This window comes from Moschus berezovskii, chromosome 1, assembly GCF_049115385.1.
Source record: "Moschus berezovskii isolate FMDL1 chromosome 1, NW_MosBer_1.0, whole genome shotgun sequence".
Taxonomy (NCBI): domain Eukaryota; kingdom Metazoa; phylum Chordata; class Mammalia; order Artiodactyla; family Moschidae; genus Moschus; species Moschus berezovskii.
In genome coordinates this window covers 94,004,750-94,020,837 of record NC_142460.1, presented here as the reverse complement: position 1 = coordinate 94,020,837, position 16,088 = coordinate 94,004,750, and the positions used below count along the sequence as shown (strand labels likewise).

General features: G+C 33.0%; 1 protein-coding gene across 1 annotated transcript in view; it reads right to left on the bottom strand.

Annotated features, from left to right (window-relative positions):
• Positions 1 to 1,059: 1,059 nt before the first annotated feature.
• The window catches only part of ACAP2 (ArfGAP with coiled-coil, ankyrin repeat and PH domains 2), a 169,954-nt gene continuing 154,925 nt past the window's right edge, over positions 1,060 to 16,088 (bottom strand). The window contains exons 19-23 of the mRNA XM_055407433.2: positions 15,875 to 16,062; positions 15,389 to 15,498; positions 13,997 to 14,107; positions 11,507 to 11,568; positions 1,060 to 5,571 (exon numbers count right to left, since the gene is read on the bottom strand). Of these exons, the coding sequence (XP_055263408.1) occupies positions 5,471 to 5,571; positions 11,507 to 11,568; positions 13,997 to 14,107; positions 15,389 to 15,498; positions 15,875 to 16,062 (572 nt within the window). The 3' untranslated portion in view covers positions 1,060 to 5,470. The remainder of the gene's footprint in view (positions 5,572 to 11,506; positions 11,569 to 13,996; positions 14,108 to 15,388; positions 15,499 to 15,874; positions 16,063 to 16,088) is intronic.

Sequence of the window (16,088 nt, the reverse complement as noted above, 5' to 3'; positions counted from 1 at the left end):
TAATAGCATCCCCCCACACTCAGTACTATCCAACAGAACTTCCTAGGGTGAACATATTCTATAATTTGCCCTGCTCAAAACAGTAGTCACTGGACACAAAGCTAGCAGCTCTGACATGTGGCAATTCAACACATGAACTCAATACTTAATTCTAATTTTAATTAATTTCGGTAGACACATGTGGCTAGGAGGTACCATACTAAACATCACAGGCAAATGATGGAATTAGGATAGAATTCTTTTTGCTTATCATTAACCTTTCCTACAATGAAAAAGCACTGTTTTGTAATAAAGGAAAGTAGGCTGTTTTCATTTAAAACATTTACTATCAGTTTGCATTCTCCTGGTCAAATAACTATTATGAAAATGAAGTGGAATAAAATAAATTACATAGAATAGTTTTAGTGTCTGCTTTCACTTAACTTTTAAAGGAAAAGCAAAAGCAGGCAATTCACTTCCAGGTCTATTCTTTTAAGCCTCTATTCCTTCAATCTCGATTCATGCAAAAACTTGCTTTTGTTTGTTTACTAAAAGGACTGAGTGTAAATATGTTGCCTAGATTAGAAAATTCAACAGATATCTCAATCATAATGGCAAAAAAATTAGAGCTACAGCATAAAAAAGCCTTCTGTGGCTTTTAGCTAATGAACTGGGAAACATACAGCTCTGTGGCAGGCAGAAGAAAATGTTTAAAAAAATCAAAACGGATTTCATGGTTGAAGCAATCAGCAAATAGGATCAATCTGGACCAATCTGACAGGGTAGGAAAGGAATATAGGACTGAAAATACGAAAAGCATGACCGTTAACAGGTATATCTGCAATTGTAGTTCACAATAAATAGAAGTCTGAACATGAACTATGCCAGAGGTGAGATTTTTATTGACTTGACGTAATTTTTTGGCATACAAAGAATTTAATCAGGCAAATATTTACAATTCTTACATAATGTACATCTTAGAATAACTATAAAGATAACATACTTTGTTCCATTTACAGTGACATCCTACAGTAAAACTACATTCATGAATTAGATACAAATAAATCCTCTACATGCTAATAAAAATTAAATGGATTGTTGGTTATACATTCTTTAAAATATATCTTTTCACAGGTAGCAGGAAATATTACATGTAATAAGTCTTTATGACTGGAATGATCCAGAAATATCATGAAGCACAAGTAAACACATATAGGAAAGTAGCTCATCATTTCTAAAAGCTAACCTTTAGCCTTCATGTAAAATAAATGGTGCCTATATTCTTTATAATGTAGGAGCTTTCCCTATTTAAAATGAATATCCAAAAGGTTGGGAAGTGTGCTGAGGAAAAATAAGAAAACCTAGTACATAAGACAGTGAAAACAGCAATGCAGAAAAAAGTTTATTTAATCAAATCTTGCTTTCCTCCCATTAACTCATTTTAGTAGATAAATTTATGTAAACAGAAAAGGATGCCCACAACACTGTATTTATAGATGTCAAGATTTGGCCAAACTGAATCCACGTCCCTTTTAGCTGTCTTCGTTTAGAAGAATCAAGGAATTGGTAAGCATACGGTGGATTAAAATTACCTTTACAACATTTTGCCTTTGTCAATGTTTGTTATTGCAAAAATATAAAATTCCCTACAATTTGATGTCTTCAAACTTAATCTATTTCTTCAAAGTAATTTTATATCCAGGTTTTCCAGAATATTTGGAGTCTTTTTTTTTTTAATCAAAACACAAGGAAAGCTGGCAGTCATTATCAGACTTCGCTGATTTATAATGATTTCAAATCATTTCATGATATCAGTGCCTCTGACTATTAGTCAGAGAGGGGTCAGCTATGCCACCAACCAGCAAACCAGAGACCAGCTCTGTGAAACAAGAGCAGCAGCCCATGATCAAAGAAGAGACAATGTTGGTGATCTCAGAAGTCCTACCGAGAGGATCCTGCAAGATAAACTGATGGCAAGGTACACTGGGAGGAGCTGTGGGAACAGTATAGGAAAGACTGCTGTTACAGTTTCACCTTGTTTCATCCAACTCATTTGTGAGGCGCTCTGCCTTCAAAGAGTAATAATCACTAGTCAGTGCTCTTTCCACTATATCATGTAGGTCTGAAATCATTTTAGAAAGACAATTCATAAAAATATAGCATTTATCCAGGTCATGTCCACAGTCAAAAGTGCTATCAAACAGAAAAGTTAATTAGACAATATAAGAGTGATAAGGGAATGTCTTATTCAAAATGGATAGTAAATTTAGTCTTAAATACAATTGTTTCTTATGATCACACTTGACATGTGTAAAATTATACTTTTAAAATACTGCTTAACACATCACAAATTTAAGGTGTCCAGACTGTAAAACTGTTTTGTCAAAATGCACTCATGAAGAACCAAAGTAATATTTCAAATAAAATATATATGTTTTACAAAGTAAACACTAAAGTTGATTAAAATATACAATGAAGACCAGTATAAATTAGGCAAACACTGTAATGTAGTGAATCCCTGGAAATCTCTGAATTTCTAAGAATTGTACCAAAGGTAATTTTTTAAAACCTTAGAAATCTTAAACATGTTAAGTGTTACCATGAAAAATTACAAATAACTACACAATTACCTTTAGTCTAGTTCTAACATGAAACTGCTCTGTATAAACTCTTCATAGTACTGCTACTCTTATTTTGAGACTATTTTAAATCAAACTTTTATGCTAATGAACTAATAATGATTAATGGAATAATAAGGGATCTGAAACTAAATACCAGCAGATCACTTAGGGAAAGAAAACAAAGGACAATCACATTGATTTCTGAAGCCCAAGATTATAACTAACATTGTTTACCTTGTAATTGATCATACTGTACTGAATAATTCACAGCATAATAAAACTCAGATTTGTTACATACTATAGAAAAGCTATTAGTTGACATAGTTAAATTCACCTTGGTTAAAAGCCAACCTACTCTGAAACTACTTGTAACCATTAATTTACTTTAAAACTTTGCTGTTACTACTGCATCATTTCTGCCAAATTTAATCCAAATTGGGTTTTGACAAATTCAAGAAACCAAGCCACAGAAATTATTTTTCAATGTACAAGCTCCCTGCACTGTTAAAGATTTCACTTTCACTTTCTTTGAAGATTTTCTGAAGATACTCAGAACCATGATCATCTATAGTGTACTTCAAATACATCTCTAACAATTAAATTTAAGTAGACACTGATTACTGCCACATTAACAACTCATGAGTGAAGCCACAAGAGTTAAGAGTATCTAAGAACTGCTTTCACAACCAGAGACCCCAGAGGTGATCTGGAGACCAAAGACTGGATCCGAAATGAAAACTACCTAGGCTTCTTCAGAAAAAGATCAAAAGGATTCCTAGGATCAAAACTGGAATAGGCATTATAAAGGAAAAGTGAGGCTCTTGTTTTCTTCTTTTTTCTTTCTTCCTCTCTTTGTTTCTTTCTTTCTTATCTCAATATATTTCCTTCTCCTTGAGCTTTCTGGACAATTAATTTCAAAGTACACTAACAAAAATGCTACAAATCAGACTTTTGCAAAGCTGGGTGATCTGTGACTCAGAGGTAAAACAAGGAAGATTTAATGCTCCTGCTATTGTTGCAATTAAAATACAAGGTTTTGGAAATTAACCTTTCCTTAGAAATAATCCATACATATATTTTTTATCTTTATCTAATACACAGAAGTTATTATTAAATAAGCATTATATGCATGCAATTTGGTCAAACAAATAAAGAACCTTTTCTGTGATGTGAATTTATTTCAGTATAATTCCTATTTAGATTCTGATTTGATGTTTGGTCAACTTAGAAAACTCTACTTACTGGTGGGAAAATGCTAGAAAATTTATTATATACCCAATGAAATATAATTTCTCTACTTATTTGGTAACTCAAGTTTAAAAACCTCTCACTACTTACATATAACTTGAAAAAGAAAATTAAACTTAATTACGACAATATTAAAAATTAACCATAAGGCAAATTACTTATTTTATACTCCTGATAAGAGAGGTTAATCAAAGATGGAATCAAACTAATTTGCAGCATATACATAGAAAATTAATATTTCCATAGTATATCTATCCAATTCCATAATATTTTGGAATTCAAGGGTCTGTGATTCATGTAACCAAATACTAAAGCTACATGTGCTGTGCTCAGTCGCTCACTCGTGTCTGAATCTTTGCGACCCCTGGCCTATAGCCCCCCAGGCTCCTCTGTCCATGGGATTCTTCAGACAAGAATACTGGAGTGGGTTACTGTGCCCTCCTCCAGGGGATCTTCCCAACCCAGGGATTGAACCCAGGTCTCCCACATTGCAAGCAGATTCTTTACCATCTGGGCTACCAGGGAAGCCTACATAGACACTATAATTTAAAAGAATGTATACCATGTACAGTAAGTACATAGGATAGATGTTAGAAGAATTAAAAAGCAATTTATTGCTGTATATTTTAGTATAAACTAAAAACAACAAGTATTTTTTTCTCCTTTTACAGAGAGATTTTCCTTTCACTAGGAGCAACAGCAAAAATGTACCTTGAAAAGGATACATTTCAAATATAAAAATGTTCTACATTATTTTATGTCAACTTTTCCTTTGATAGTTACAATCTGATGAAAGCATAATTTTGCAACATTCAAGTAACCTTTGAAACACAGTTTTATTACATCAATAAAATTGTCAAGGTTTTAGGAAATCAACCCAACATTGAAGAACTATAACTTCTATGAGATCCTTTTGGTAATTGAAAAAAAAAATTGTCAATGGTTTCTTTTTTGCTTCATAAAATGGAATAAATCTAAAGGACTGAGTTATATCAATCTGTAGAGCCACTGCATATATGTTAAAGTACTGAATGTGAGGGATAAACTACATTTATGAGGAAATGGGGTCATGTATCCTCTAGTTCTAATAATTAAATTACATACTGTGTATATAATAGCTACCAAGAAAAAATAAAAACAAAAACTATTTTGAACCACCAACATCCAGGAAGCTAAAGCAAAGACACGTTCTGGAATCAGGCAGGACATCAGGCTCCCACTTGATGCTGACAGGCTTGACTGAACAATCCTGGGCACAGTGCACAGAAGAAAAACATCAATGCCATCATTCATTGGAAGAAAAGATAATTTTGTATAAATTCTTAGCATCTTGTAACCTAGAGATGGCTTAAGTCCAGATTCAACTTTCATCTATAAAAAACAGCCCTTTAAACAGGCTTTTTTTTAAAAAACAAAAATAAAATAAGTCTTAAAGTAGGCTCCTCTCCCAACTGCTAGAGATCTATGTTTTGATTTATAAAAATATCAATGAACGGGTATCTCTTCTCCAAACCACTAAAAGTAAGTAAGTAAGTAGAATTAAAGCAGTAAAAATATGTGAGTTTTCAGATATATACATTAAGGGGTCACTAGATTTACTATTTTCCTCATTCTAAAAAAATTCAAAATTTCTGTGAATCTTGCTGGAAACGATTTAGTTTCTCTGGATTATTGGATGCCATTTGGGAGAAATCACGAAAAATGTCCTGGTAAGTTTCATCACCTGCATAAAAGTAAAATAAGAACACTTTAAAAAATTTACATAGAAGTATTAATAAACAACACTCATTTTTATGACTACTATTTTACAATTCATGATAATAAAACTTTGTTCAGATGATCATTTTTTGAAGAAAAAAGACCAACTAAATGTAAGTGCTGGATAAGTATATAATGGAAGAAAAAAAAACTATACCTGAAAAAGCACCTCAGATGCAGCCACAGAGGAAAGTTCAGAGTTAGAAAAGAGCAAAGATGCAAGTGTTTTAAAGCAAGTAAAGAAATAAATTTATTAACACACAAGAAATAAAATTCATCCTAAATGAGGTATAATAAACAAGGCATTCTTTAAATAAATATTTCCTTTGATCAAGGCCAAGAAAAGATCAAAAAACAAATATTAATGTTCCTGATGGATGCAAGTTAGTAACAGGACAAAACTGATAATCAGATGGGAAATTTTAATATTATATTTAATTAAATCTTAATTTAAATAATATGTGAAAAAGTCTTTATTCAAACTTTAATGCTTAACTAAAACTAATGCACTTAACCTACTTTTTACTAAGCTTATAAAATAATAAAGCCTAGAAAATGACTTTAAAATCATACCTTCACATTTAGTCAATAGTTCATTTACTGCAGGTCATTTGAGCAAGGATGCTATGACTAAATATAGTCATATTATAGTCATATTTGAAAAGGGGACTAAATATCAAAGACGTCTGTTAAATTAGAATAATACATATGTTGGTTGGTTGTATATGCTCAGTCGTGCCCGACTTTTTGTGACCCCATGGACTGTAGCCCACCTGGCTCCTCTGTCTATGGAATTCTCCAGGCAAGAATACTGGAGTGGGTTGCCATTTCCTACTCCAGGGAATACATGTGTATATACGTACAATACGCTTACAGAGAAGATTATAGATACTGATATTACAGCAGATTGAAGACTATTTTTCTTGTGATGAAAAACTAAATATATACACACATACAGGCTAACTCTTTGGACAAAAGATTTATATAAAATGAAATCTTATTTTCAAGTTAAATCATTCATCATGAATGCTTCATTAAGCATATTACTTTTATACAGAGGCTTGTCATAGTTCTGTTTTCAAGATTGAGACTGTCAAATACTGGTTTATTATTAAAGCATGGTTGTATAATTATTCCCCAAAAGATATCTTGCATCCATCTTATTATACACTCATTGCTACAGCTGTTGTTAATAGTGCAGTAAGTTTTGTCAGCTTTTAAAAAGTGAGATTTTTTGAGGCAATAGATGTCATACCAAAGGCTAGGCAATTAGAAAAAATCAGGGGAAAGTGATAAAGATCTAGTAAAAAGGTCTAACAGCATAACTCAAGAATTTCAATAAAAATTTTTTTAATGCTTTTAATATTTAGTCAATGTAAAAAGCAAGTTATTAAAATCTCTATATAGTTTTTCATTTAGTCCTGGAAATTTTCTCATGACCTGAATCAATCACTTCAAAAAGAAAAAATACAGTAAGAAGAAAAGCCTAATAGATTGGCTAAGAGTAACATCTAACTCATATATTATTGTAACTAAAACAATAAAGGGTGATATGCTGGAACAACTGGTAAGACAATCCAATTATAACCATGTTTCATTTCATAAAAGTTTACCTCCATATTAGAAGACAAACAACAATCTATTCCCATTTTTAGGCATTCTAAAATATATAAAATAAACTAAGAGACAAACATTAAACATCAATTAACAAACCATACAAAATATTTAAAAGTTTTTCTTATTCTTAGATGTTGAATTCAAATATTCAAAATATTTATTGTAAACATTATAAATATTTTAAAAATACTATTTAAACTGGAGAGTCTGGAATCATACTTTCCAAGAAAGTGTAAAGTGCAGATTATAATACAAAAATACCACACTGATTTTACCATTCAACACCATAAGGAACTTAAAAGGCACACATTATACATTCAAGAAGAAATAGGAAGAAGGACCTAGCAGACGCTAATGCCAAACAGCTTACAGATAGCACCAGATGAGCAGTCAATCTTAAGTATTACAACAGTACAATGGCAATATATGGCTTCTACTATTAGCAATGCATATTCTGTATAACAAGCTGTGGGATTTTTTTTTTCTTTTTATGGTTTTCCAGTTTTTGTTTTTAAATTATCTAGTACCTACTACACAAGTACATTTTAGTAGAACCATTGTACCATGCAAGACAGATTATAAGATTTTTTTTATTCACTGAATCAAATGCTTCCTTGAAGGAAAGGGTTGGTGCTATACTAATCATTGGTTTCACTTACTGAATACATTTTAAAAGAGTTAATACAATACAAAAGGAAGTCTTACCTTCACACACACAAAAATTTTCATTAATATTCAGTTTCTAACCAAATGTTAATTATATCAATATAATACCTTTCTTAGGCCTCAAAATGTGTTGTCAAAAAGCAAACGACGTAACAATAGTGACTAAGATATTTAATACAGTTAACACAAATTGAACTACAAATTGAACTTCAATGTGATTCTTCAAATACAATTTTGATCATTCAGAAAGTTTCCAACGGCAAATATAACTTGTCTACACTAGAATACATAAGCAATAAACCAGAATATGTTGCCCTGGAAAGTTCATAAGTACATTTAACAGTTTATTATAAACAATAAACAACTAACCACCCAATATTTGAAATACTAAGTTAAATTCTTTAAATTACTTAATCACATTCTACTTCTCCTCAGCAAGCTAACTGTTCTATGTGCTTGGACAGTTCTGAGTTTTTAAAATGTGGACTGCTATATTTCCACTGATGGTTTAAAATAGTGTTTGATTTTTGGTATTCAGAATAAACACTGCAACAGCAGCTATGATCCAAGATTTTGCTAATTTTGCCCTTAAAATGTACTCCCCTCAAAGATAGGGCAGCATGGGTGACCCTGCGCCCAGGTGATCAGTGGATGATCCTTCCCCTCTGTACTGATCACAGCTTCCTTTTTGTAACTGACTGGATCAATCATCAGTCTTCACCAGCAACATACTCATATAATTAGTAATGGTTCACTAAAGCAGTGATTTACAGTTGGTTGAGAAACTCTGCCAAAAATCAAGAGGAGTCATAGAGCCAGAGACCGTGGGAACCACCAAACTAGTTTCCAACAATTGAGAGCAGGATGTGATATTGCACGCATCCACCTAGTCCTCCTAAGAGTTGAGGGAACTGACAAGGAGGGATACATCTTCCCCTCAGGAAACGTGTGCTCTTGGGTCACAATGCAAAAAATAGAAAGTGTCAGGTCCTTAGGGTTGTAGATAGAAAGTTCAAAAGTGGGGTTTCCTAGAAACAGGTCCATGATTCCCACAGATTATATCTGAGTCTTTTAAATGGAAGAGATCTTCATAATGAAAAGACTGAAGATACCTGCATTTTAAAACTACCCAGAATTCTGAGGTTTCCATCTATTGCTAGGCAACAACAACAACAAATGACCTAGCTAAAACAACCAACCGAAATCTATGAGAGGGAAATTTACAGTGATAAGTAAAGAGGAAAAGAGACCTGCCACCTGAGCAAAAATATCTGCTCTCCAAAGACTCACAAAGGAAAAGGCTCAGAGAGTAACTGCTGAGCCATTTCACCATGTCACCTGTGTAAGTATAAAGTTGTTTTTCTTTAAATACGAGACCACCTAAATGAATTTAAAATCTAGTTATTACCAAATGAGAATCTCATTTTATTCTGCTGGTATACCATTTCCAGACTTCTGCTCTTTTTTTAAAATCTTTTCTAAACTAAGATTTGACTATAGCAGGAAAGCTTGCTTTTTTTAAAAAAAAAATAAGCCTTTTTTTTTCCTTCAAATTTTCATTCAAATAAATTGGAAAACCCTTGTTTTTCTACTGTTGAGCAGAAGGTACTGTGCTGTGTGTTCAGTCGTCCGACTCTTTGCGATCCCATGGACCGTAGCCCACCAGACTCCACTGTCCATGGAATTCTCCAGGCAAGAATGCTGGAGTGGGCTGCCATTTCCTTCTCCAGAGCAGAAGGTATATACTCATAAACTTATACACAAAATGACACTGAGAGAACCATTTGAATGCTTCCAGATAGGGGCAGAAGACCAACAGTTTAGATGGCATTAGAAGCTGCAAGAACATAAGATGACCTGTCCTTTCAAAGTCCCAGCTCCAGAGAAAAGTCACCCACTGACCTTCTGAATAATCAGCTGGGTGCAGCTTCATCAGTAAACACCCTAAGGAAACAGCAGCTGACCAGACATTTACGTTGAAAATGTCAAGGAAAAAAAACTGTTTAAACTAAAATCCTGAAATTCACTCTTATCTTGCCTATCGGGTCATATTCTTTGAATAAGTTTTATTTTAAAGTGCTTAAACACAAAGGCCTCAAAAATGGCCTAGTAATACTATCACTTAGGTATATCTGTTACAAAATTATAACATTTTTAAAGTCTAACATTCAAGTTTAAAACAAATGGGTGAAATTCAGAATTAATACTGAGACTTCACCCTTTATCAGCACTCTTACATCTTGGTACATCATGAATCAGTCATATTGTTTGATCCATAGGATTAAAGTGGGACACCCTAGATTAGAAGTATCTAGCTGAAGTGCCTCTATTCTCAAAAGTTCTTACTTGTTCCCTACTAAATTAGACCCCCCAAAAGTAATAAATACAGTCCTCTGAGAAAGGAATGGTCCCATATATCTTAATTATTTTATATATATATATATATATATATTAATCGGGTTAAAATAAAAGTAAAGTTAAAATAAAAGTAAAAATGCTGGCTAAAACTAGCATAAACAGGATAGATGTTATTAGAAGCCACTTTTAAAATATTAATACTGATTGAAAATAATTAAACATACTCACTGAGAACTGAACAGTCTCAATTATTTTAGTCATGGATTCCTAAAATTTTTAACCAGCATGTATATGAATTTAAAACAGATAAATTAGTAATTCATGTACTCAAATTCATGAAACTGGAGATCTAATTATTACTCTCTTCTTTGTGAAGAATGTCTAATCAGGATTTGTTCATCAAAGAAAGAAATCTGATCAGCAGCATTTCTTAATTTTCTTACATCTCGACTCAAAGATAAAAATTACGCAAAATGAGACTTGGGCTGATCCTGAGTTGATATTTCTCTTAATAAGAATACATCTACTTTGCCATCAAGTTCACAAAATACTGCTTGAAATACTTCCATTTATCCAACAAATATTGTACAATTACTTAGGGCAAAGCTACAAGATAAAATTGGACCTTTTCCCACTACCTTTTAAACTAACTCTATTCCCATTATGGACTTTTTAACCTACTGGTAAACTTTATTTTTAAACCTTTAACTCATTTTTAGGTCAAATACAGAACTCTTAATTCAATAAACATTTTCTAGATATTTTCCATACTGACTTTTTATATTTCAACACATAGTGATTTGTCTTTTTTTTCCCTGAACACAATTTATAGAAATTCCCTGAATAACCAAAAGAAAACAATTCTGTTATATTCACTTGACAGCCAAAAAGAAAATGACTGTTGTGCTGCTTTAAGTGTATAAAGATACATTATCATTCCATTCACCTCACTGGAATGTATATGGAAGACATCTGTACAGCAGATAAAGAAGTCAGTAGCCAGAGTTAAATACAGCAAGTAAATGCGTACTGTAATAGGAATAGTTATGGAGTTTTAAAGGCTCAAGAGTGAGCCACTCCCAAGAATTCAGTAAGTTCAGTACATAGCTAACAACTCACAATTTACAAGTAATTTATAAAAACTCTATATAGTATTGTTAGTTTGCTAAAGAACTATGACTCTTCCAATTGTAAACTGATAAATTCCTGGATGCATTTCTTATATTGCATTTCAGTATGATTATTAGTAGAATATTGACCTGGCTGTCCATAAAGTCCTTCTGATTCCCGCATCTCTTCATTCATTCTTGCTAAACGTAACCTAAAATTAAATAATGTTTTAGGTAAGTTATATAATATAAATATTCATAAACTACTGAATTATATACAACTAAGACATGTACTCATGTAATTTTTTCTTTTACCAGTTATTTGGCCTGAAACAAAAGGACTTTTAGTTTATTAGACCCAACAATCTGAGATACAAAGTAAACAATTCTCATGACAGAAGACAATAAAAGATTTCTAAAAAGTGAGTTTCAGTTTTAAGCAGGTTCCTTGCAGCACCACTAGCAGCTCGCTTCCTCCAGACACACAGAATTCCTGATTTCTAATGCAACCTGTTAAGACTTTAACTGCCAACCTTTGAAATTACTGCTTCTATAAAATGGAAGCAATAGCCTGTCATAAGTTCAATCTGGTTCATCTTGAGGTATGGTAGTTCCAAATGTATAAATAGCATGTGTTATCTATAAATACTTGGGATATATTCTGACATACAGACATTATAATAAATGACCATAGGCTACTAAGATTTTCCCACAGTTACCATATTGATACATATTCTTTTTGGGTTATTTACCTGACAGCAGGAAGACCTATAGTACTGGATTAAGAAAATTAGTGAATTTCCTCTCATTTTCTTACTAATTTCAAGCAACATTTTGCAACACAAATGTTATCTGTGGTGCCCCTCTCCTACTTTTTTGCCTGTTCTTCAGGCCACCAAACACTCATTGCCCTCCCAGACTTCCATCACCTTCTTCTAATATGCTCTCTCTGGCAACTGCATCTGAGACAGGCTGTTTTTTATCTTCAGAGTGCCACAATTTGCTGCCATTTCCTTTTTCAAACATTGTGTGAACTCATACTAGCAAGATAAGTAACTCTCCCTTTTTGGTATTTGAACCTTTCAGAGAGGCTGCCTATTTCAATAAATTTTAAGTGAAACTGATAGCCTCAAGTAAAACAAAATGAGAAAATTTAGAGAATTTGGGAACATATTTTGGGGAAAGAAGGGCCACTACTATAAGAACTGCCTGGGAAGCTGCAGCCAGGGTTAATGTAATTTCTCTATATCACGCCTGCTGCTGCTGCTAAGTCACTTCAGTCGTGTCTGACTCTGTGTGACCCCATAGACGGAAGCCCACCAGGCTCCCCCATCCCTGGGATTCTCCAGGCAAGAACACTGGAGTGGGTTGCCATTTCCTTCTCCAATGTGTGAAAGTTAAAAGTAAAAGTGAAGTCGCTCAGTCGTGTCCAACCCTTAGCGACCCCACAGACTGCAGCCTACCAGGCTCCTCCATCCATGGGATTTTCTAGGCAAGAGTACTGGAGTGGCTTGCCATTGCCTTCTTTTCTTTAATAACTTAGCTTTCTCCAATGTTAAGTCTATAATGATTTAACAGATCTAAATTTTCCTACAATAGTCTCCACAATAACAATAAACCCTCCAGTGAGGAAATGAAGCTAGGTACAGAGAAAATATATTTTTCTCTTTTGGTTTTTTGTTTTGTTTCAGTCTGGCAGGGGTCAGGAAGGGGTGATATATATGGCAAGAATTCTCAGTGGGAGCTATGGAGTTCAAGATAGTCAAAGGAGTTCCTCTTTGTAACTGAAATTCAGTAGTGTAAATGGAACTATATTTAGTTAACAGAGAACCAACAATCATGGGCTTCATTCAGAATAGAAAGAAAAAGTGATTCAACAACATATGTTTGAGACTTCCTACATAACAGTAAAGGGTAGGTGACAACCACATTCCTAGATTTCAAGTGTAATGAACAACTTTGATCTACGATGAATATCAAAGACCTCAAGGTTCTTTAACAGGTCATATTAATTTGTATTCAAACATTCCAAAACAAATCTTTTTACCTCAAAATAGAGTACTCTTATGAATAATTCTTTTTAAAAAATAATCACAAACAGGTCCCCTAAGTATCAGTGCACAAAGGCAATGCAACTGCAAGTTACTAACATTAATGCAATTGCATTCCCTGCTTATAATCCTCTAATTCTTGAAGTAATAGTAAAACTGCCTGTTACTAACCAATCCAACTCTCACCCCAGTACTTTACTGAGAGTTAAAGAATCCAGTTCAGAAAAGTCACTGATATTCTACTCCTACTGGCCAGGAAGTAAAACAAAAGTGGCTAAGCACACAGGTTTAGAGACAGAATTCTTGGTTTCAAATTCCAGCTCCACCATTTACTAGTTTCTCAAATTATCTGTAGCTTGGATTCCTTAGAAAATGAGGCTGATAATAATAAAACCTTCCTCATAGGGCTGAGGTTGGAATCAAGTAATTTCATCTATGTAACATGCTTCATACATTTAATGTGCTTAGAAAAGTAAATGGCTTCTAGTAAATAACCAAGTTTAAATTTCACACCTACACAGGAAACTCTATGTTAAAACCCTGTATAAGTAATAAAATGTATGGGAAATAATCATGTGAAAACACTTACAAGGTCACTATATCAGCATTGGCTGCTTCCACAGCTATACTCAAAGGGTCCTTCCCTTCTTCATCAGTGGCATGTTGATTGGCACCTCTTTTTAGAAATAAACATACCTGCCTGATATTGCCAATTAAAAAAAAATTAGTATTCACCTTAAAAAATAAAAAGCACTAATTAAAGATATAACATCTTCATTAGGAAATTCTTGATTCACTCTACAAAGATTTATTTTATTGACTATTGACTCTAATAATAAAAATCTACCATGATCAACATTTTATAAACCTCAAGGTATTTTCACATTTAATCTGGCAATACATAGTATAGTAGGATGTATAAATTATGGCCCCTACCTTCAAAGATTATAGAAAGGTGTACACAGATCCCTATACACTTAAATAAAAAGCATTCAAGGTCATTATCGAGGAAAAGAAGGAAGCCAAGGCAATGTTCACATCATAAAATATTAATGCTAATACAATAGCAACAAATGGGAAGTAATCTTGCTGCTGTATTCCTCGCAAATATTCATAACTTCAAGAAACTGACAAAAATGAAAAAATGATAAATGGAGTCTATGAAGTAAAATGGGAATAATCATGATTAAAAAGAAAATAAAAAGGATGAGTTAAATATAAGCTTTTGTAAAGATAAGATTTTATGATAAAGTTATTGAACTGAATCTTCGTGCTAATAGAGGGAAATAAAACAAGCCAGGATGAAAATAGAAGATTAGTTATAAACAAACATTAAAAAAGGACAGCTTCTTGCCTGTCCAGGTAATAAAGACTGCAGATCCTGAGGTATTTTATTAAAAAAAGTGACCTTTGATGCAAATATATAAGGCCAAATTTTGAGTTTATTTGTACCCTCTAGTAGAAAGCCCATTGTATGGCTTTATTGTCCTGTGTATCTAAATACTGGTCCAGAAATCACAACATCAATAGCACAAAATAAGAATTAACTACCTTGCAGGAAAACTAAAATTTATAAAGTTACAAAATTTCCCCCAAATGCGTGTCCTATGTACATAATGTATAAATACAGAAATACTGTATGTATTTATATGCATAAATACATATAAACACATTGTCTTTTAAAACTGCCACAATTTCAGTGACAGTTTTAAATTCTAAGAGATCTGTATAAATAATTAGTAAAGTTCAAAGTAAGTCTGTCAATTTTCTTATTGACAACAGTACTATTGTTACTTATTGAAAAGTAACAGTATTTTCTTCTGAAATTTTTTAAAATTTCAAATTCTACCATGACAATGTAAGTCACAGAAAGTATCACCTTACAAACTGTACCTAATGATCTTAACCGAAGAGCAAAAGATTATTTCTAAATAATTTTTTTAAATAAAATCTACTTAAATATATAAGCACAACAGTTTACCCCGTGTGCCCCAAGACGGTGGCATGGTGCAATGGTCCCCGCCCCTGCACATCTCTTTGGTTCACATTAGCACCATTCTGCAGGAGAAACTCGCATGTAACCAAAGAGCCCTTAGAAGGAAAAAAGAAGACAATGGGCAAAAAGTGAATGACAATATTACTCTAAGAGCCAAAAAGAGAAAATGCCCCCCAGCAAAAGCAGGGAAATAATAAATTATATTATTTTCTTTCCAAGAACTACTTCTAACTGGGATTCTATTTGCAGTCTGCAATCTAGCAAAACCCACTACTTTCATTACTAGAATTCCCTTCCATGAAGAAAAAAAATTGAACTTACACAAAGCGATATTCAGAAATAACTACTAGCTGCCGCTTCTATTTTCCAACCCACCTCTTAAAGCAAACAATAATGTAAAGTTATGCTCAAAATGAATTATGATTTTTTATGTTCTATTACCACTGAAAACCTGAATTTACAAATTCATACCCCTAATACAGCTTGAATAAGTGGTGTTGCTTTGTTTTCCTCGGAATTAGACCAGTTCACATCTGCGCCATGAGCCAAAGCCTCAGCCATTTTAGGAAGATTTTTTTCATATGAAGCCCTATAAAGCTGGAGTCCTGGATTAAGATGTTTAGAGTCAAGAAACACAGAAGAATCTTGCCTTTCTGCCTCTGAAAAACAAACACAAATAAATAAA